We start from the raw sequence: 23,611 nt of genomic DNA on the forward strand, positions 1-23,611 counted from the left end.
TCGCTGCACCCTACGCCTGGAATAAACTTCCTGAGCCCCTACGTCTTGCCCCATCCTTGGCCACCTTTAAATCTAGACTGAAAGCCCACCTCTTTAACATTACTTTTGACTCGTAACCACTTGTAACCACTCGCCTCCTCTCTTCCTTCCCGTTCACATTAATTGATTTGATTTGCTTACTTTATTTTTTGTCTATTAGATTGTAAGCTCTTTGAGCAGGGACTGTCTTTCTTCTATGTTTGTGCAGCGCTGCGTATGCCTTGTAGCGCTATAGAAATGCTAAATAGTAGTAGTAGTAGTAGTAGTAGTTCAAGACTCTTGATGTAATTTAATAGACCATTTATAAATCCTAAGGTATTTACACATTTACAACTCCACCAGTCCAGTATTTTTTTTTGTTACATTTGTACCCTGCGCTTTCCCACTCATGGCAGGCTCAATGCGGCTTACATGGGGCAATGGAGGGTTAAGTGACTTGCCAACAGTCACAAGGAGCTGCCTGTGCCGGGAATCGAACTCATCCATCCTTTTGGTCAAAATAATCCAAGGCTGTGCTTGCAGCATTTTTGCAACAAGCTGTCTCCACTTAGGACCAGACCTCCTTGTCGATCCTTCTCCCCAAAGGTGCACTTCACTGAGTTGCTGCCTTTGGTACCAAAAAGGTGCTTTCCTGTTCTCTCCCGTAACCTCTTACACCTTTGATAAACAAGCAGCAACCTGTTAGAAAACCACATGAGAATTAATAGTAGACTGTAGCTATGAGTTTCAAATCCATGTCTTCATCATGCACGTAACTTACCAGCTCGTCCCTGCTACTAAAATTGAGCTATGTGGAATCAAAGGCCACCCATGGCATCCAGAGCCAGCTTTTGAGGACGATATTGCTCTAGTGGTGTGAGATGAACTTCAGTGCAGCAAATGGCATGGATCTTTGCAGGTTTTTCAGTAATGGATTATTTGAAATCCTGCTACTAATATTTCATTTGTTTAACATTTTGGTGGCTAATTTTGCAGGATTTTAGTTAGTGCTGGGGAGAAGCTGGCTGTCATGGTATATGTGGGCACCAATGACATAGAAAAATATGGGAGGGAGGTTCTGGAAGCCAAATTTAGGCTCCTAGGTAGAAAGGTGAAATCCAGATCCTCCAGGGTAGCATTTTCAGAAATGCTCCCTGTTCCACACACAGGACCCAAGAAACAAAATGTCTCAATACATGGTTGAGATGATGGTGCAGGGATGAGGGATTTAGATTTGTTTGGAACTGGGCAATATTCTGGGAAAGGAGGAGTCTGTTCTGTAAGGATAAGCTCCACCTTAACTGGGATGGAACCAGGCTGTTGGTGTTAACATTTAAAAAGGAGATAGAACAGTTTTTAAACTAAAATGGGGGGGGGGGGGGAAAGCTGACAGTCGCCCAAGAGCACATGGTTCAGTGTGGAGTATCTTTGAAGGATACTATTGAAACAGGATCTTTAGGGAATCCTGATACAAAGGTTTCAATAATGGTGAAAGAAAGCCAGGAGTGTTCAATGGGAGAACAGAGTAAAGGATGCAAATTATCCTCATTAACTTCAAAGCAACCTGTAGATGCAAGGAAAAAAAGACAATTTGAAGTATCTATATACAAATGCTAGAAGCCTTACAAATAAGATAGGAGAAGAGGGAGATATAATAGAAATTTCAGAGATCTGGTGGAAGGAGGGCAATCATTGGGACACTAGGGCCCCCTTTTACTAAGGCGCTCTCACATTTTTTGCGCGGGCTAAAACTGTGGGTGTGTTAAACGTTAGAGATGCCAATGCATTCCTATGGGCATCTCTAACATTTCATTTGTGTCAGAAACGGGCCTGTTTTACTAGTAAATAATAATCCAGCTATGCACTATTCTTTAACCACACACACATCTTTCACAGTGTGTAATTTGCAGGTGGGTGCTCGCAATGACAGAGTCTGGCCAGAGCATGGGCATGGTACATACTTACATGTGTGGCTCATAAAATACTATCAGTTACATGGAAGTCTCTCATGTCTAAACACACACATGTGTGTGCGTGAGTGTGTGTGTGTGTGTGTGTGTGTGCTTATTAGATGCTTCGTTAGTGTTATACTGACATAGCACCAGTGCGTGTTTTCTAGCAAAAAAGGTGCCGGTACTCAAATGCCAGACCATCCTTCAGGGGTGGGGTGATCACTGAGGGACCCACCCCACAATAGCCAGGCCCCCTGCAACCAGTCACAGAATCTATGAAAAGGCAGAATTGGTGTGTAGAGCCTGAGCTCTTTTGCTATGTCAATTTTAGCAGACAATGAAAAAGGTGCCGGTACTCAGTACCCCCAAGTACCCCCTCAAAAAAAGCCCTGCATAGCACTGTATCTGTTATTTGAAATTCAATGCTGTCAGATATGTATATTTTTGAAACTGTATCATGGTAGTCCTATTATAGGTTTTAATTTGCTGTTCTCAAAAATACCTTATTCAGGGGCCCTTTTACAAAGACTTGCTAGCGTTTTTAGTGCACGCTAAACACTAGAGATTCTTATAGAAATATATGGGTGTCTTTAATGTTTAGCCCATGCTTATTTTTAGCATGTGCTACAAACGCTAGCACGCTTTTGTAAAAGGACCCCTTATTTTGTTTATGTTCAATCATTATTACTACTGTTAAGCTGTTAATAAAATGGCAAGTTTTATTTTAAACTGTGCCTGCTGTACACTGCCTTGAGTGAATCTTCTCATAAAGGCAGTTAATAAATCTCAATTAAAAAAAATTTAAATATCAGTTACTCTAGCATTCTAGAAAGGAAAGGAGATGCCTACTTTTCTTTAGATTCCAGATAGGTGCCTGTTATGGATTTGCCCTCTAATGGACCTAATGCCATTAATTAGTAGGTTCATATGTTAAATTAGCTTAGTACACACTACATTTAAGGCGCACTAAATAATGGAATGTACGCTAACAGATGAACATTCCTATTCACTAGAATGTACCACGTAGTTCATGAAGTGCATGATTTTAGAGCAGTAGGTGTCCCTCGCTTCTTTGGGCTTCTAGGTGAACCAGAACCATCCCCAACCAGGGCATCATGAACCTTCACTTTCATTTGCTCTGGGCTTTCCTTGATTTTTATTGTCTCATGTTCCTATCTATAACCCTGCTATTGCAAAAGCAGTCTCTGCAGGAGATTATAGACGCAGGGCTAGATTTATTAAAGTATGTTACCGCATTAGCATGCACTGAGCCCGTTAATGTACAATATTTGTAAACAGTTCCCTCCCTAAAACGGGACCTGCAGTAAATACTACACATTAATGTGTATTAGTGTATGCCAATATGGTAGCACCTGTTAGTAAATCAAGCCCTTCAGCTCCATTTGGAATCTGTTGAAAGTACAATTTGAATCACTCATGTGTGAAGGCTCCACCAGGGTCTATGAATGCTACACCTGCACAATCCCAAAAATGAAGCTGGGTGGAAATCAAACTGCTGCCATCAGTCCAGCTTCAATGGTGCAGACTTTAACACTGAAGACCAAGAATATTGTGGGACAGGACAGACATTTCCGGACTCATTTATCTTTGTTTCTCTTTAGCACATAAACTTACTAACTTTATGAAGATTTCACAAGCTCTCATATCAGAAGTGATTTCTTTCTGTCCCTTAGTTCTTTAAGGAAAGATAATCAAGCTCCAGTGTGAATGACATTCTTGGCATGCACATTGCTATCCCAGAGGCTCTCAGCCAATTCTACCAAGTCCATTTGAAAATTTGGCTTGGGCCAGAGTTAAATCTGTCTCCATAGTGTACTATTTGATTGCACAAGATATTTTGTAACAAGATAATAAGATCTAAATCAATGCATGCATTCTAATCTCATGTGTCTTGAAAGTCTGCCATCTATAAATATCTAGTTTCAATGGGTTTTACATCAACTACCAGCTTGGATAATGAAAGCACAGTGCTACATTTTAATGGGCCTCTTACTGGAACTCACAACATATTGATCTGTCTTGGTAGGGTTTGTGATCAAGGTAAGAAACTGTAAAAAAGGTATCATCTTATTTTCTTTTCCATGTTTTATTTTGTTTGATTTCTATTGATGATCAAGGTAAGATAATACCAAATGCATGAAATATAAGGCGGGCGGATGGGAACAGGTAAGTCAGGTGAAAATATCAAAAGATATATATTTTATAACATTTGCTTTGCTGGGGCTCTTGTGATTGTTAGGTGAAAGCATTACCCATGAGCAGAGTTCTCCTACATGTATAAAGATCCATAAATATGGTTAAATATAGTCAGGAGTATAAGATGCAGTTCCTAGAGGCTAAATGGGGGATATTCAGTGGCACTTAACTGAAAAGTGACACTGAATATCCTGCCTAACTGGACACAATACTCCAACTAGTTTGTGGGCGGTCCGGGGATGGAGTTAGGGTGTGGCAGAAACGTAGACAGTTAGTGGCAATTTTCAGTCCGCTAACCAGCTAAGAAACTGCATAAAATTAGGACAGAAGAAAAGCTGTTTTAACTTTATGTGGTGAGTTAACTGTCCACCAGTCTGAATATTGGATGGTTCCCAGTTAACCTTCAGGTAGCAGAGTTCAGACTGCCCTCTTCCAATCCTCCCTCTCACCCCCGAATTGTACCAACCTCCCCTTCTGATCCTCCCTCCCATCCCCCAAAACTGCAGTACCCTCCTCTTCTGTTCCCCTCTCTGACCCTCCAAACTGCAACCCCCTCTCTTCTAATTCCCCTTCCCACTTCCAAAACTGCAATATCCTCTTTCCATCCCAATCCCCCCCCCCCGCATCCCTCCATCTCCCCACCCCTATAGGCTCCCCTTGGCCTGCCATCATAGTCCCTGGTGGTCCAATAGGGCAAACAGGCAGTTGTGATGCCTGCTGTCTTCTGCCCAGTGCAGCAGCCTGTTCAAAATGGCTGCCTTGACCTCTAGAAATGTATGTGTACCCCAGCTGAATATTAGCTGGGACCCGCATAAACTGCAGCAGCAAGTACCTAAAGAATTATCCCTAGATGCTCAATGCTGACCAACGTGGGCTATCAACTGGATAAGATCTAATGACCAACATCTTGAAACCTAAGTCAATTTTTCATCATGCAACCTGTGCAACTTTCCATAAATCACTTCATCTATAAACGTGTGAATGTTTTCCTAACAGAATTTCCCCAACTGTGTTTTCCTAACTTTACTGTTATTTCTATTTTTCCTTCCTCTTTTATTGTTTTTGCCTAATTTCTAATTCTCTGTGAAATGTGGATTTATTTGAAAACCATGTTTTACTGTTGAGAAAGGCAGTATAGAAAATTTAAATGAACAAACCTTTTCCCTTCTGTACTCTCATCTTTCAAATTCGACATTCAATCTGGATGTTGTAAAAAGAATCAGCTCTGTAGCACAGTATCTTGTGGAACAGTTAGGATGCACAATTCATCTGAACATTGCTGTGGAGTATAATATATTGTGCTGGTACCATAGCATGCCACCTTGGTGGTCCCCTGAGTACAATATCATTACTGTGCATCAAAGCAATGTAGCCTCTGCTATCATCATGATGACAATGGTTGTTTCTTCCATTCACTAGACTAAAGCATGTTCATTTTAATGGGGTATTGGCATCTGATCACTCCTTGTAGCTGCTCACAGCATTGAAGGGGACACTCCCCTTCAATGCGGTGAGCAGCTACAGGGAGTGATCAGATGCCAATACCCCAGGGGCGTAGCCATGGGCGGGCCCAGGCCCAGCCACTTTTGCTCCAGGCCCGCCCACCCTAACTAGCCCCAACCCAACCAGTGGCGTAGCTCTCCCAAGCGAGGCTCCAATCTTTTCCTGCCTCTTCTGCCTGCTCTCCCCGTCCACGTGGTCTGCTCACTTTTACTGCCCTGAAGCACCGTTCTCCCTCCAGCACAGGTGATTCCCATAGCAAGCCTTCTGCCAGCGTGCGTCGTTGGGGAGTCTTCTCAGGCACGTCCCGCCTACTCTGCAACTTCCTGTTTTCTGCAAAGGTGGGACGTGCGCCTGAGGAGAGGCCCCGACGACGCACGCTGGCAGAAGGCTGACTATGGGAATCGCCGGTGTTGGAGGGAGAACGGTGCTTCAGGGCAGTAAAAGTGACCAGAATTGACTATGTGCAGGGGGCTGTCGGCATCTGGAAGAACATTGCCAAATGCCTTGGGTTTGAAACAGTTCAATGGGGTGGGGGGGGGGGGGGGGGAGGAGGGTAGTGGATGGAGAGGAAATGTGAGGCCCGTGCCCACCCAGTCCACCTCTAGGCCCATCTAAAAATTGAACTCTGGCTATGCTACTGCAATACCCCATTAAAATGAACATGTTTTTTCAAGCATGTTGTGCCCATCTACCTTCTCCACATCCAATTTTAAGGGTTTCTGCAGTGTAAAGAAAGAGATACAACTCTAGGTTTCAAATGCCCCCATTTACTTCCCAGCTTCCTCTTTGGTGACTCACATGTCTACCACAACCCAGTTGGGCATCTGACACCTGGCACCACGTCCAGGAGCTTGCTAGCATAGGAGTCAGTGGATTCTCAGCATCTGCAATATTGAGCAAACCTCTTCATTGTATCCAGGAAGGGATAATTTGTATTGCGTTTGGCACCGCCAATAATTTTGAAATGTTGGCGCCTATGCTTGATAGAAGGTATGTGCCTCTGTATTTTTCTCTTCCCTTTTCATATATCCTATGGTTCTGCTACATTTGGGGGCTCATTTTCAAAACAGAAAAAACGTCCAAAAAGCAGCACAAAGTGGAATTTGTAGCTATTTTTGAAACCCATTATAAGACTTTTTTTCCATGCAGTTCATCCGAAGTGTACCCAACTCATAAGGGGAAATGTTGGAGGTTGGATTTGGGCATTTCTAACACTTGGATGTTTTTCTGACATTATGGAACAAAGCAAACACATCCAGGGCTACAACCTAGATATTTTGGGCTAGACCTTTTCTAATAACAACTAAATCATAAAAACATGCCCTAAATGACCACTGGAAGGATTAAGGCATGACCCCTCCTTACTCCCCCAATGGTCACTGACCCCCCTCCCACCCCACCCCACCCCCACCCCCACCCACAATGATGTGAAAGAAACAGTACATACCAGCTTCTATGACAGCTTCAGATGTTATGGCCAGTTCTATTAGAGCAACAAGCAGGTCCCTGGAGTCGCCTAGTGGCCAGTGCAGTGCACTGTAGCGAAGGGGACCCAGACCCATAACCGACTCTAACTGTTACACTTGTGGTGGAAAGTGTCAGCTCCCCAAAAACCTACTATACCCACATATAAGTGACACAGGCATAAGGGCTACTGTAGTGGGGTACAGTAGATTTTTGGTACCATATAAGAGGGTAATGGTGAGATGTGTACCTGGGGTCTTTTATGTGATGTCCACTGCAGTGCCCTCTAGGGTGCCCCACAGCTCTCCTGGGATGTCCTTGTGGCCAGTCTACTAAGAATGGTGGCTCCTCTTACATCACAATGGCTTGATTTTATGCATTTTTCTCTTAGTCTTTTTTTTAATGATCCTAAAAGATACGACGCACTGAGCACAACAATGGCCATTTTTTAAAACAAAAGTAGACATTTTACAAGGTTCAAAAATGGTTATGTTCACTATTGGATTTTTGGACATTTTCCACACAACATCCAAAGTTGGATTTAGACGTCATATTGAAATCTTTCTTATGCTAACTCTCCTCAGTTTTAATCTATAGTTCAAACCACTACAAACCTCAAGACAACACAACCCATTCTCTACATTATTCTACCTTGTTTCTGTTCTTGAGCTTCAAAGTTTTCTTCTCCTAAAAACACCTCCATTTTCCTTGACATTATTTCCTCCACATCACTGACATCAAACCTCTTCTCCTAACTCTGTATTCTCCTATTCTTCCTCCTCCTCTCAGCTGGTAATATCAGTGCTAATCCTAATCCTCTAAACCAGCACTTACTTTATCTATGCACATCAAACCTTAGCCCTTCCAATCATATTCCTATTTCTCTCCAATCTTCTTCTTCCCCTTTCTCATGCTCCTTGTGGAATGTCAGTTCTGTCTCCAACAAAGTTGCTTGCATTCATGACCTATTTCTCCCTGATAGACATCTTCTTCTTTTAACTAAGTCTTGGATCTCTCTTGAAGACCGTTCCATTTTTTGCCTTCCATCATTGAGGTTGCCTTTTTCCCCCACGCAGCTCACCCAGTTGGCTACGGTAATGGTGTTGAGCTGTTATTCTCCTTTTCCTGTAGGTTTCAACCCTTCTTCCACTCCCACTTCTTCCTTTGAGTCCACTCTATCTGCTTATTCACTAACTACTCTAGCTCTCTGGTTAAGTCATTTATCAACCCTCTTGACAAATCCCTCAGCTTCCCTTGTGATTGATGTTGATTCATGCCTTTCTTACTGAGACTATCTTCTCCTCTTCTCATTCTTGGTGATTTAGATGGTAATTCCATAACAATTAGCCTAAAGATAGGTTCCCAAAGGGTGCCTGATAGATGCATATTCTATAAAGTAAAGTAGACACCTACTTTACCTTCAGAACATTCATATAACCAGGTATATACATGGATATGCACTTAGGAGTATGTGCATGTATGTGCCTAAGTTCAAGCGATACACAGGTAAAATAGAATTCTATAAGTTTTGCCTGTGTATATGTTCCCCTGCCCATGCTCCACCCAGAATGCATCCATATGAGAGTGGAGGAGTAGCTTAGTGATTACAGCACCAGCCTTGACATCCTGAAGTGCCCAGTTCAAATCCACTGCTGCTCCTTGTGAACTTGGGCAAGTCACTTAACTCTCTATGGCTTCAGGTGCAAAATTAGATTGTGAGCCCTCCAGAGAGAGCAAAATACCCAGGGTACCTGAATGTAACTCACCTTGAGCTACTACTGAAAAAGGGGCAAGCAAGCAAATCCAAATAATAAATATGCACCCTCATCTGTAAAAATGGGCTATCACAGATGTGCATATTTACATAATAGCAAGGAAGAATATATCCAGAATTTACACATGTATATATGCATGTTTTCTAGTATTCTAAACTTTTATATGCTTAAATGGCATATAAACTTCAGCATCTCCTTTATAGAATTACCTCTTAATTTCCATGCAGATGACACTTCTGACTCATAGGCCTCAAAAAATCCTTGTCTTATTTCATTTATTTATCTTAAATACTGGGTTTCATCAAATTCTATCCGGTTTAAACATAGACAGTCTTTAGAAAGAGAACCCACAAATATCACTAGATAGGATTCTGAATTAAAATTAAATGCCAATTTATAGCTTTCAGACAGAATATACTGTGGTGAAAAATCATGGGCCTAATATTCAGCTGGCGATGGTAAGCATTTTGCTTACTGTCGATGGAGTTATTCCCAGATATTCAAAGCTGGGCCTTGTCTGGGCTTCGGCTTTTAATATCCGTTTATTTTTTTAGTTAGTTAACACACAGCCACTTAAGTCGATATTCAGCACTTAAGTAGCCATGGGGTAGTGCATAAAAATTGGACAGACTTTTATGAGGTCTCATTTATACACTAAACCTGGCCACTTAAGAGCTGAATATCAGCACTTAAGTGGCCAAGTGCTGATTCTGCCCCCAGAACATCCCCAACTTAGCTAGCTTTAAGTTAGATGTAACCACAAATTTCAGTGACATTTAGTCAGTTAACTGCCACTGAAACTTAGCGGCTATCCACAACCAAGCAATTTAACTGGTCAACGGTTGGCTAAATAGCTTTGAATATCAGTCAGCAAGCTTTCAGCTTTATATGAAAATCTTTGTTATTATTTATTATTTTATTTATTATTTATTGCATTTGTATCCCACATTTTCCCACCTTTTTGCAGGCTCAATGTGGCTTACAATATATCATGAATAATGGAGATATGTAAGAAATAAACATTTAGTATTATAGAAGGATCTTGGGTAACATGATAATGTTAAAGGATGATATTAATATAACAAGCAGATAGTAAAGACAATTCTGAGTGTGTGTGAAGGAATTCATATTTGTTGGTCTTTGTGGTATGTCTTGTTATCAATATTAAATATTAAATGGAAAACCTGGGGCAGCATATTCCAAAGTCAGAGACCTGCGATTGAAGAGGCCTGGTCTTGTGTGCAGGATCTTTTAGTGCAATGCAATGATGGTACCTCCAATAGACCTGCTGTTTGGGAGGGTTAGGAATGTGTAGGTTAATACTCATGCATTGGGTTAGTCAAAAACAATGGCTGATTCACACTAATGGGTAATGGTCTTAAAAATCAATAGCAGAATTTAAAACTTTATACAAGAGTGTATAGGAAGCCAGTGGAAGTTCTTCATAATATAGGTTATATGATCTGTAGTATTTCACCCAGTTGCCAAAGGGACAACAATATTTGATGCCACTTGTAAGGCCTACAAAGAGTTACAAAAAATTTATGGATGTTAATACAAGCTGCTGTAAAACAGTGAAAAGAGCAATAGCTTCAACATATTATATAGTCTTTGAAAAATTCACATTTTGTAGAAGGCACTTTTTATAAGTTGACTAATGTGGGGGACCATTAATAACTGTCATCTATGAAATCACCCAAATACCTCACCTTATCACAAACATAAATTAATTCTTCATCTTCAGCCAGTGCCAGACATTTCTACACCTACCCTATGCAAAATCAGCACTTGGCTTTTTATGAAATTAATTCATAAGGAATTATTACTAAGTAATCCTGCCAAGATTTACATAGAGGGGATAATCAAACGCGAACACCCATCTCCATGGGCGTCTATCTCCGAGAACGGGTACGTGAAGGGGCAGGACAGACCGTATTTTTGAAAAAAAATGGGTGTCCAGCTTTTTTATCGATAATACGGTTTGTGCCAGGCAAATGCCTCAGATTTGTGCGGATTTGAGCTAGGCGGTTTCGTTTTTCAGCGATAATGGAAACCGAAGGTGCCCAGCTCAAAAATGAACAAATCGAAGGCATTTAGTCATGGGAGGGGCCAGGATTCGTAGTGCATTGGTCCCCCTCACTTGCCAGGACACCAACCGGGCACCCTAGGGGGCACTTGTAACAATTAAAAAAAAAAGTAAAATACCTCCCAAGTCCATAGCTCCCTTCCCTTGGGTGCTGATCCCCCCAAATCCTCCCAAAACCCACTCCCCACAACTCTACACCAGTATCGTAGCACTTATGGCTGAAGGGGGGCACTTAGGTGTGGGAATAGTGGGTTTTGGGGGCGGTTTGGAGCACTCCTATTTACCACCACAAGTGTAACAGGTAGCGGGGGGATGGGCCTGGGTCCACCTGCCTGAAGTCCATTGCACCCACTAACAACTGCTCCAGGGACCTGCATACTGCTGTGATACAGCTGGGTATGGCATTTGAGGCTGGCATACAGGCTGGAAAAAAAAGTTGTTAAAGTTGTTTTTTTTTTGGTGGGAGGGGGTTAGTGACCACTGGGGGAGTCAGGGGTGGTCATCCCTGATTCCCTCCGGTGGTCATCTGGTCATTTAGGGCACTTTTTTGGGACTTGTTCGTGAAAAAAAAGGGTCCAAAAAAGTGACCCAAATTCGCGCTAAAAACGCCTTTCTTTTTTCGATTATCGGCCGAGGACGCCCATCTACTACTACTACTACTATTTAGCATTTCTATAGCGCTATAAGGCATACGCAGCGCTGCACAAACATAGAAGAAAGACAGTCCCTGCTCAATCTCTCCTCGGCTGATAAACACGCCCCAGTCCATCCTTCACCACGCCTCTGACACGCCCCATCAACTTTGCCCGTTTCCGTGACAGATTGCAGTTGAAGACGCCCAAAATCGGTTTTCGATTATACCGATTTGGGCGCCCACGGGAGAAAGGCGCCCATCTCCCGATTTGGATCGAAATATGGGTGTCTTTCTCTTTCGAAAATAAGCCTGATTGTCTCCAAAAGCTTTGCATCAGAGGTACAAGAACTGTGGATCATAATACCTGGAAAAGCTCTGAAAAAGAGCCCCCTAGATTTCACCAGATTTTAAAAAAAATGGATGCAGATAAATTTAAATAGCATAGCCGACAAAATGGAGCCATGTTGAAATCTTTGTTTTATTTCAAACGGACCAAAGGTACCAGTACAACTTGAGACCTACATAAGTATTGCCACCTAGATGCCCACATTATCTTATGATTTCTGTGCAACAAGACCTGATTGTTCAATGTTTTAATATAGTATTTAGAAATGCTAGATCTGTGAGAAATAAGATTGAGGTTTGTATGATATGAGTAAAGATGGGGCTGCAGATTTCTGCTGTATAACAGATGAAGATTTAATTCTCCTTAACCAATTATATCCTCTGCAGTATATCAAGTCTGTATTCCCTTCCCTCTTATCTTCACTTGAAATGTTTCTGTCTGTATCTTTATCATTACTTCCCGTTCTGAAGCCAAAGGTGTTTAATTTGGAGTAATGTCCCCAAATGAGTTAATTTTACACACACACACAAAAAAAAATCACACACACACACACACACACATAGAAACTAGCCATGACAGGCATAGGCGGTCGTTGGCCCAACTGTTTGGGGAGGCTAAAGGGGGCGGGGTTAGGGGGTGGGGCCAGGGGTGGAGCTTAAATCCATAATTGTCTGATAACACACAGAAAAAATGAATAAGTAAAAATAAAAGTCACAATACCTTTTATTAAATTTAGATATTAGATATGTATCATCAATGAGTTAGGTTTTGTGCTATGCCTCATGAATATGCATGAGATCGATTTGCATATGATGTAGGTCATATGAATGTGACTCCATCTAATTAAGATGAGTTAAGGGTATTCTGAATCCTGACCAACAGCAACTGCCATAACCCTGAGGTCTTGAATTCCACATATGACTCTCGGTTATGATTAGGACTTTGATCCCCTAAGTAGGTTTTCAATTAAATTTAAAGATCTTTATTTTTGTTAATGTATTCTAAATTCTGTATAATTTCATTTTACGGTTTACAACTTAAGCCTACTTTGCATTACTTTCCAATTGTTAGCACACTGGTTGTCATGAATTTATGTTAATTCCTAGATTTGACCAGTTTCTTATCATGTGAGCTGCTCTGAACTTCAAGGTTTCAGTGGGTTATAAGTTCTGTTTACTATTAGTATTTTTATATTTAATGGGGGAGAGATTGTGGATAATTTTCAACTACTAACTCTGAATCGGTTTCTTGTCTTTCTGTGCTAACTACATAAAAAGCAACAGCAATATGCTTGCAAACAGTTTCAAATCCCACACAGCTGTCAGTGCCCATGAATGTGCAGACCTGTTTCATCCAGCTGCAGAGCACATCTTCTGAGCTGTCAGCGCTAACTCTCCCCCCGCTGCGCTGGCGCTGCCAGCGTTCGCGCTTCAAAATGGCCGCCGAGACTTACAGGTCGGCCACCAAGACTTCAGCAGAAGTCTCGCGAGGCCGCCTCTGGAAGTCTCGGCGGCCATTTTTAAAGCGCGAATGCCGGCAGCGCCAGCGCAGCGGGGGAGAGTAAGCGCTGACAGCTCAGAAGATGTGCTCTGCAGCTGGATGAAACAGGTCTGCACATTCATGGGCACTGACAGCTGTGTGGGATTTGAAACAGCTCCGAAGACGAAGAGTCAGGTCGGTAACGTGACGGACCGGGACCGGATCCTGAGGGAGGGGGAGGAGCCGGCTCGCTGCGGCTGGGGAGGCTTAGCCTCCCCAAGCCTTTGATACTGGGCGCCTATGATGACAGGGATGAACTACAATCCTATGCCAGGATACGTTGGGGTTGTCTTAATCTCTCAGATTTACAATTGGTACTCTGCTTCTGTAATAGATTTTTAGTGCTTGAATACATCGGATACTCCAATGCACTTAATATAAAACTATTTTAAATAATTATTTGCAAACCACTAGAAATGTCTCCTATGCAGTCAGCATAGGATAAATGATAAGTGCACAGTTCTGCTGTGTTCCCCTACATGTTATGTCCATGATCATAAACCGCCCCACCAACTTACCTCTCTTGATCAGGCTGGCTCTGTAACGCCCCTCCAAGGTGCAGTTCCACCGCTCAAAGCGAAATTGATACTGACATTCTTCAGCGCTCATGCTTATGGCCTCCATGAGGGTCTCAGCAACGCCTGGGTCTCGCCTGCACATCCTACGCTGCTTTCGCTCCAGCTTCAGCCGGTCACAAACTTTGTAATGAGCTTTAACTGCAGTTTCCTCCATTTCTGACATCAGAGGGAGGATGGTCAAAGGTTCATTGCCTGTCAGCCTGAAATAAAAGAAACAGATGAAAGAAAAATTAGTGTTTTTTTAATGTGAGGTTGGCATGACATTCCTACACATTACCACTGTGCATTACTTATACAAAACCATTACAAATGGGAAGACATTGTTTTTCAGACATTTTTAGAATGTTAAATTTGCACTGAATGGCATTATATTTTTACAGGTTGACCCTAAGCAGTGAAAACTAAAGGCCTGGCTTTGAGGAAATCACTGTGAAGGAAATTTCCAAAAGCATTTCAGTGCATAGAAAAGGAAATGTGGTTGTGGAAAACTGATCACTGCATATACATGTTAATTACATACGAATAGAGGGGAATAATCGAACGGTGCCGGCGAAATAGATTGCTGGGGATCTATTTTGGTGGCGCCGCAAACAGCTGGCTGAACCGTATTATAGAAAAAGATGGCCGGCCATCTTTTCTTTCAATAATACGGTTTGGCCCGGCCAAATGCCAGAGTTCGCCGGGTTTAGAGATGGCTGGTTTTGTTTTTCAGTGATAATGTTAAAAAAATGCCAGCCATCTCAAACCCTGTGAAATCCAAGGCATTTGGTCGTGGGAGGAGCCAGCATTTGTAGTGCACTGGTCTCCCTGACATGCCAGGACACCAACCGGGCACCCTAGGGGGCACTTCTAAAAATTAAAAAAATATATACAAATACCTCCCAGGTGCATAGCTCCCTTACCTTGGATGATGAGCCCCCCAACCCCCCCCCCCAAACCCACTCCCCACAACTCTACACCACTACCATAGTCCTTATGGGTGAAGGGGGGCACCTACATGTGGGCACAGTGGGTTTTGGGGGGGTTTGGAGGGCTCAACATTTACCACCACAAGTGTAACAGGTAGGGGGGGCCTGGGTCGGCCTGTCTGAAGTCCACTGCAACCAACAAAAACTGTTCCAGGGACCTGCACACTGCTGTCAGGGAGCTGGGTATGACATTTACGCCAGAAGGTAGTGGGTCTAGGCCAGAGAAGGAGAGGCGTCATGAAAACTCGGTGACAAACAGATCTTCTTCCTGCCCGTGCAGCGCCTTCAGACAGAGGTGAGAGGTGCTGTGCGGGCCCGGTAATGCAGAGGGGGGTCCCGGTGGAGGGGGGGGGGTGGCGGGGGCAGGGCATGGGGGCAGAAGATGACAGGAGGCGGAGCTTTGGCAGAGAAGACAGAAAGGAACAGGAAGGGAGGGGGACCGGGGCTGCTAAAATTAAGCTTTTTCGTGCAGGAGGAAGCGGCGGGAAGCGGGGAACAGCAAGGGGGGGGGGCAAGGCCATCCATACAGGACGCTCCTGATGAGCGCCTTGCCCCCTCGCGATCTATTTCGATTTTTGTTTTATTTTCTTCTAGTGCAGGGGGAAGCGGGGAGCCACGTGTTTGTGTTGTGGGTTTTTTGTTTATTTGTTTTGACGTCTGTGGCATGCGCAGAGCAGCCAGAATAACGCTTGGCCGCTCTGCGCATGCTTTAGGGGTCGATTACCGATGGGGATTACCAGGGGCGTATCTGAACTGCGGCGGTAGGGGGGGCCAGGGCCAGAGTGAGGGGGCACATTATAGCCCCCCCCCGCCGCCGCCGCCGCCATTGCCGATCCCCCTCCCCCCAGCCGCTGCCATTGCCAATCTCCCCCCGCCATTGCTGTCGCCTACCTTCGCTGAGCTTCATTCTGTTCCTGAATCTGACGTCCTGCACGTACAACGTGCAGCGACGTCAGACTCAGAAGAAACTTTCGGCGCCAGCTTTAGTGGAAGAAGAAATGAAAGGACCTTGGCTTGGCTGGCGGGGGTTGGGGGTCCCCTGCCAGCTGACGGAATTCTTTTAACGGCAGCCGGCAGCGGCAGGAGGACGTGGACCTCGGCTGGCAGGGGTTGGGGTCCCCCGCCAGCGAAGGTAGGCGACAGCAACGGAGGGGGAGGGTTGGCAGCGGTAGGGGGGTCCAGGGCGAAATCTGCGGGGGCCCAGGCCCCTGAGGCCCCACGCAGATATGCCCCTGGGGATTACGAATGTTTAATACATTGTGCTTTTCAATACCGTACCGAACGTGTGTGACTTGTTTTTTTGGTGCATTCTATGTTTTTTCAAATTCGTTAGAACTTTTACGTATTAGTTTTTTTAACGTTTGATTGATGCATCTGGGCCATTGACAATAGAAGTCTGACCAGCACCAGTTTTCCTTCCCAATTACCGATGTTGCCACCCAATCTCTGCTAAGATTTGGTAGATCCATTCCTTCTAAACAGGATTCCTTTGTGCTTATCCCACGCATGTTTGAATTCCATTACTATTTTCATCTCCACCACCTCCCACGGGAGGCATTCCATGTATCTACCATCCTTTCTGTGAAAAAATACTTCCTGACATTACTAATGTATACACCATGTGAACCAAAGGCTCAAAATGATTTACAATAATAAATCCAATATCAAAAAAGGGGGATCCAAACAACTTATAATTAATATAAATCAAAATGTGGGTTTGAGCCTATTGTGCTGTGAGTTGAATTTCCCACTCCGTCCCAGAAATTTCAAACTGAAACTAGTGCAGTACTACTTAACAAACAGAACCTCAAACTTCCCAGTAGGGAAAGTACCAAAAGCACCAAGAAATCCACTACTCTTCAAGGGGAACAAGGTAATATCATAGGTTCTAGTTAGATATGAAAAAAAGGGAAAAAGAAACACCTGTAAAGACTGCACATAAGGGAGAACACCAGGTGGTTCAAAAAAAACCCAATTCAACTTAGTAAAAAAGGGGACAGGTAGAAAATTCTCCTCACAGTAACAAATTCTAAGGATACACCCTAATAAAATGCAGAAAAAAATTGCTAAGACATGTGTTAAACTGAAGAAGTCAAGATACACCTGAGAAAGCTCTTGAACTATCAGTTACAGCAGCTCCCCTGATGACGAAGAAAGAAAAAAGCAAAAAAGACTTCACTCAGAGTCCCACTGCACACCAATAAGCACAGCCGTAATGTTGAAAGTTATTTTAAACCCCAGGGACAAACAACAAAACAACCAAAACTTAGCTGTGGGTGTCTTCAAGATGTATAATATTCCATGCTTGTCCCATCCATGCAGATAACTTTGACAAACAGCTTAACTCAAAGCTGTGTTTCACTGGATGCATGCTTCTTATTGTGTGTCGCCAAATCGGTGGTAAATCAGTCACCACCACAAGGGAGAAACTTCAGCAGAACCGGAAAGCTTTTCATACTCAAGTCTATTTCATAAAGTCCTTTGTACATGTGTCCTTCAACAAAAGTGCCTAGTTTCGCTCATAATAATACTGCTTCAGGAAGGAAAAAGTTAATGTACCAAGACTGCTACATGACACATCATGCCCAAAATGGCGTGAGAAAGAGATAATAGTGTTTTACAAGGCCTGCATCAGGAGTCTGAAGATCTGCCTTAGTCACGGATGGCACTATTCAAAGAGTGGCTTTTCAGTCTCTCTTGCTTCATGGCTTTCCTGACACAATTGAGAGGTTTAGTTTGGTTTCTAGTAAATACTGGACATTGAGAGCATATATATTTATTTTCCTCTGCAGATCTTCAGACTCCTGATGCAGGCCTTGTAGTCCGAAACACTATTCATGTCTAGTCTATTTGAAGATTAAATAAAGGAATTGTGGCACTCTTGGAGTGAGACTGTTGGTTTGGTCATCTCCATTCTTTTGTTTGTTCTGTGTGATACCCCTGGAGGATAGTTCTTTTGTTGTTTAAATGTAGGCACCGTGAAAAATTCATGCCAAGTACTATTGTAAAAGGGCATTCCAGGCTAAGCATCCCTTATAGAATAGCAATTTTGGGCATGAGGATTTATGACTGAAACCTGGTGTAAATCCTGGCACACAATTGTTATGCAACCCCAATATTCTACAACTCTGCACCTTCAGTTTTGGAAATGCCCCTGCCCCACCCTTGTCCTCCCATGGTCACACTCCCTTTTGGGCTATACATGTAAGTCCAAATTAGTGCCAATTAACCTGAATTAATGTCAGTAATTGGTTGCTATCACTCAATTGACTGTTTAGTTTACATGCACATCTTGCTCGGCGCCCAACTTTGGATGACCTATATAAAATCTGGGGGACTGTGGACATGTTAGAACTTTCTAACACACTCAAATCGATTGTGTGTGCATTAATTCATGTGTATGTTATCAAGTCTGGTGCACTAACATTTCTAAGGCCCTTAAATGAACTGAATGCATGCTAACAAATGCACCTCCCAACAGCTTTCAGAAGCCAATCAATAGAAGTCAGTAGGGAGGTGCATTTGTTGTCATTTTGTGCCGTGTTTTCCATGAAATAAGTGGGACAATTCCTGAAATTTTATTCCCTGTTATAAATTGTATGCACTCTTCCTTTCACAATGTTGCTCCTAAAACCAAAAACAGTTTTTTAAAAACTGAAACAAAACAAAAGTGACATGGGAAATATAGCATAGCAACATAGCAGATGACAGCATGGTCCATCCAGCCTGCATCAAATTACATGCTATGAGTATCATATGTATACTTGATGTTGATCCGTCCTTGTCATTTTCAGGGTGCAAATCGTAGAAGTCTGGCACTAGATTTACTCCCCCAACCACTGGAGTCACCACCAAAGCCCACTCCAGTTCATCCAGTTACAGTATAATCAGGGCACAGACCGTAGAAGTCTGTCTAGCACCAGCCTTATTTCCCATTACTGGAGCTACTCTCTAAGCACCACTAAGTTTGTTTGGTTCCATTCTCTTTCTATATAGGATTATTTTGTGTTTATCATGTGCATTTTCAAATTCTGTTATAGCATTTTTCATCTCTACCACATCCCATGGGAGGGCATTCCAGGCATCTACCACCCTCTCTATGAAAATGTACTTCCTGATGTTGCTCTTCGGTCACCCCCCCCCCCCCCCCCCACACTCAATTAATGTCCCCTAGTTCTACCACTTTCCCGTCTCTGGAAAAGATTTGTTTGTTTGAACCTTTTTGGGCTGCATGCCTCCTATAAGAGGGAGGAGGTACACAGATATTTTGTCTGTACTGACCTTATGCTGCTTTGCTAGCATTAGACTACTTCCTTCTCCCCATGTGGAACATGCCTGAGGCACTTCGTGTCAGGAGGGAGAGGACTCAGAGGCAGAATCTTTACCTCTGCAGCTGTGCATGTGTTCCAGGACAGCATAATTTTTAGTTGAGTATCACTACTGAACCCACCGCCGCAGGGAAAATTAGGCTCAGTTCCATTTATGATGAGTGAACAAAGAAGAAGGGGGAAGAGAAAAGCTGGGAGGGGGTAGAGAGAGAGAGAGAGAGAGAGAGAGAAAGGAAGAAGATCAGGGTCTACACTATAGAGGGGGAAACTAGTCTAGGGAATGAGTTGGGAGAGGAGACATATGCTGTTTCTAAACTGAGCCCATTCAAACAAGTGAGTGACCGTTCTGCTTTCACTTCAGTGATGTGAAGGATTTTGGCAGTCCAAAAAAATAAAAGAGATAAGGAACTGACTTGCAATTTTATTTATTTTAATTTGAATAACTTTAATAATGTTATTTTTATTTTCTTTGACAGCGTTACCCAATTTGAATTTAAACATTCAAAAAAAAATGTGACTGTGGGAAGAACAAACGTAACACAAGGACTAAAATAATAAAAACTATTGAGAAAATTATGAGCAAAGTCACAGACTTTCTCTTTCCCCTTTAAAGATACACGTAAAATGGGCATGCCCTTCCTGTGAAATGAAAGGAGACATTTTCATGAAATTTGTGTTTGTTTCAAGTCTTTTTTTAAACTAAAGAAAAAGAAGTGTTTGTTTAAAAATAATTAAGCCAGTCTAAGTGCATCTATATTTCTTCTGGAGCCCCTGAAGACTGCTAAGGAAAGTGTCTGGAGTAAAACTAGACAAAGTCCAAGAGTGGGGGACCTGATATTTCTTTTACTTTGGCTTGTCTTTTATTTAAATTAAGCAATAAAAGAAACTGAAACCTTATCTATGCACCCCATTAACACAAAAATGCTACGAAAACCACTGTCAATTCAACATTTGCATTGAGTAGAGCGCTGCCTATTTCTGAGATGCCATAAACATACGACTTGTCTACAAAATAAATAATTCTATTGAAAGATTGCAGGCTTTGTGATCCTCTCACAAAAGTCAAAAACTACAATTGACAGAAAATCAACGCTACATGCTCTCTAATCCGTCGATTAAATGTAAAACCAGTCTGATGGCCTACTAGTGACATCATCTCCAAAGTCTTCTATCACACATGACTGCTTTGTTTCAGCTGAAGAGAAACTAAGAAAATGGATTTGGAAGAAAATCTTCTGGGTCTCAGTCAGGACCCCCCCACACTTGCCTGGGATTAACATCTGGAAAGCCCGAAGACACTTTCAACACTGGTGAACTCGAGCTCACATTCTTCTGCCGAGCATTGAGCTTCAGGAGAATGTACTGATGGCTGCCAGAACTGACAGCTGCACTTTCTGATTCATGGCTGCGATGAACAGGACCAAAATGAGTGGGGTGAAGCCATTTTCTCCATATTATTAGAATTGACAAGAATTTCTCCATTATAATGAGTATAGAGGGAGCAATAATCAAACATGCAAAGTAATGTGATTATTTCGTAACCGAACATTACTCATAGTATTGCATTTTGTTTTCTATGGGTAATTTATTGTATTGCAAGCGATGCATATGTATTGTTAACCCAGGAACACCTCCAGAATGTACAGATAAGTCATTTCCCCCAATGTTCAGTGCTTTTTAACCAGCCAGAGACGGCCGATGACCAGTTAAATAGCTTTTTGATGCATAACCACTAATATTCAGTGTGAGCTAACCAGTTATCACTGCTGAATATTGCTGGTTAGAGCTGAAAAGATAACTGGTTATATCGTACGATAACCGGTAATATTCAATGTTAACCGGCTAAGTTTAGCAGCCAAATCGGGCCACTTAAATAGCAGTCCTATCTTTGACCGCTATAAATTTAACTGGCCAGTGCTCAATATGTTGTCCCTTGTTACTTTGTCTTTTTGCAATTCAATCTTTGGTGCAAGAGACTACCTGTGTCTTTATGTTCCTACATGTAAGAAAGTATATAAATCTATATATTCAGCTATTTTTTATACCAAGATACTAAAGGCCCTGTTTACTAAGGTGTGTTAGTGTTTTTAATGCACCTACAATTAGCGCACGTGTTAACCATGTAGGCGCCTATAGGGATATTGAAGGTGCCTACATGGTTAACATGCGTATGTGTTTAACGTGCGTTAAAGACGCTAGCATGCCTATAACATGGCTTAGTAAACAGGGCCCTTAATGGTGTAATTCCTTGCCAAAAATATAAGATCCCAACATGATTATTTCATTTTTCGTAAGTTTTTGAAATCTTTCCTTTTCAAAAATTTTCTGTCAGTTCAACCTGGTGCCTAATCTCCCCCTTCCATTCTCCCCATTATGCTTTATTATATATTTACAATTCTTTCCTTATTGATATGTGTGAATTTATGTATTTCGTTTCATGTTTTGTAATGACGTCTTTTTAGCTTGTTAGCCACATTGAACTCAAAATTGTACGCGAAAATGTGGGGTATAAATGTCATAAATAAATATTGACATAGCTGGTTAAGATTGAGCCAGCTAAAAAAAAAACCTTCGATATTCAATGCCGGTCAACGGAAACGGCCTGGCACTGAATATCTGGGGTCAGCGCTGATCGTGGCACTTAGGCAGGCTGCCTCCCGCAGGCTGAATATCTGCCTCTTTGCTTTTACCAACAGACAGGTGAGGCAAGATTCAAAGCCCTGATTTGCTCATGGAAAATGTACCTACACTTAGGTGCACCCAGTTACACCATGTCAATATCAAGTGTAAATGTGTGCAACCTAAATGTAGCTTTTCAGCGCGTTACCTACAGAATTCTGTCAGTGATACGTGTAAATGGTGGCCATTCCCATGCCCTGCCTTGCTCCTTCCCCTGTGAACACCCCCCCCCCCCCCTTGTATTTACACGCTGAGGCAGTTGTGTGCATAAGTTATAGAATACCGCTAAGCAGTATTTTTTCTAGCAAAAAAGGTACCGGTACTCAAATACCAGGCCATCCATCAGGGGTTACATGATCCCGGAGGGATCTGCTCCACAGTAGCCAGGTTCCCAGGAACCAACCATAAAATCTAGGAAAAGGCAGCATTGGCTGTGCAGAGCATTGGCTTTTTCATTAACACTTAGGGACCAAAGGTCAGTTTTAGCAGGCAATGGAAAAGGTTCTGGTACTCAGTACTACCAAGTACTGCCTGAAAGAAAGCCCTGCTCTTGAATGACTTTAACAGTCCCCAGTATAAATGATAGCACAGAAAGAGGGCTGGCCTTAGCTCAGAGCTAACAACCAATAGAAACAAGCTCACAAGGAGTCAATCACAGGTCACTGCAACTATAGACAGGAGTGCTGTCTATACAAATAATATTCCTATTAAATATACACAATAATGCCCTCTGCCCCGTGAATATGGGGGCAGCATAAGCACTATAGAAATGATTAGTAGTATTTCTCTCTTTCTATTTTGCGGAGCCTCAAAACCTGATTCCTTTGGCTATGGGCAGCCAATGCAGTTTGACAAGATATGATGAAACGCTAGCGTATCTATTCAGTTTGAAAATTAGTCCAGAGGTGCAATTTTTTCTGATATTGACACTTAGTACCGCTAAATAAGACAATTCAATAATCCAGATGTGATAGGATCAGCATTTGGCCCAACAGCAAAGGATTTTTGATCAAAAAAATGACCTGACTAGACACAGCTGTCTCATTTTATGTATTTATTAAAATAAATAAAGAGAGAGACCATCTATAAACTAGGTGGTTTCCAAATATGAACATACATAATTAAAATAGCATCAAAATAACAAAGAAATTAGAAACTTAACAAATGAACTACAAAAAAAATACTGATCTCTGCATTACATCACATGACTACTATAGCTGCTTCAAAAATGTGCTGTCACAAACATAGGAGCCGACTTTGTAGGTTCTTGAGCACCCCCAATACTGAGAAAATTCGTTTATGTGTCCAGGGAGGGGTTATTTCCATTGGGCTTAGCAACCACAATAATTTTGAAACGTTGGCTCCTATGGTCACAAATAAACAAGGCATAATGCTGACTGCCACTAGCTGAATATTTACCTCAGCAATCAATGCATAGGTGCGGGACTATTTTGCATGGGTGCACACAAGTATCAAAAGGATTCTATTACTGCTGCTGTTTATCCTTTCTATAGTGCTATGGAT

General features: G+C 42.4%; 1 protein-coding gene across 1 annotated transcript in view; it reads right to left on the reverse strand.

The window, feature by feature from the left end:
* The window catches only part of WNT9A (Wnt family member 9A), a 267,931-nt gene that overhangs the window by 47,335 nt on the left and 196,985 nt on the right, over positions 1–23,611 (reverse strand). Inside the window, 1 exon segment of the mRNA XM_030197284.1 lies at positions 14,053–14,312. Coding sequence (XP_030053144.1) covers positions 14,053–14,312 — 260 coding nt within the window.

The sequence above is a fragment of the Microcaecilia unicolor genome, chromosome 1 (assembly GCF_901765095.1).
Source record: "Microcaecilia unicolor chromosome 1, aMicUni1.1, whole genome shotgun sequence".
NCBI classification, from domain to species: Eukaryota; Metazoa; Chordata; class Amphibia; order Gymnophiona; family Siphonopidae; genus Microcaecilia; species Microcaecilia unicolor.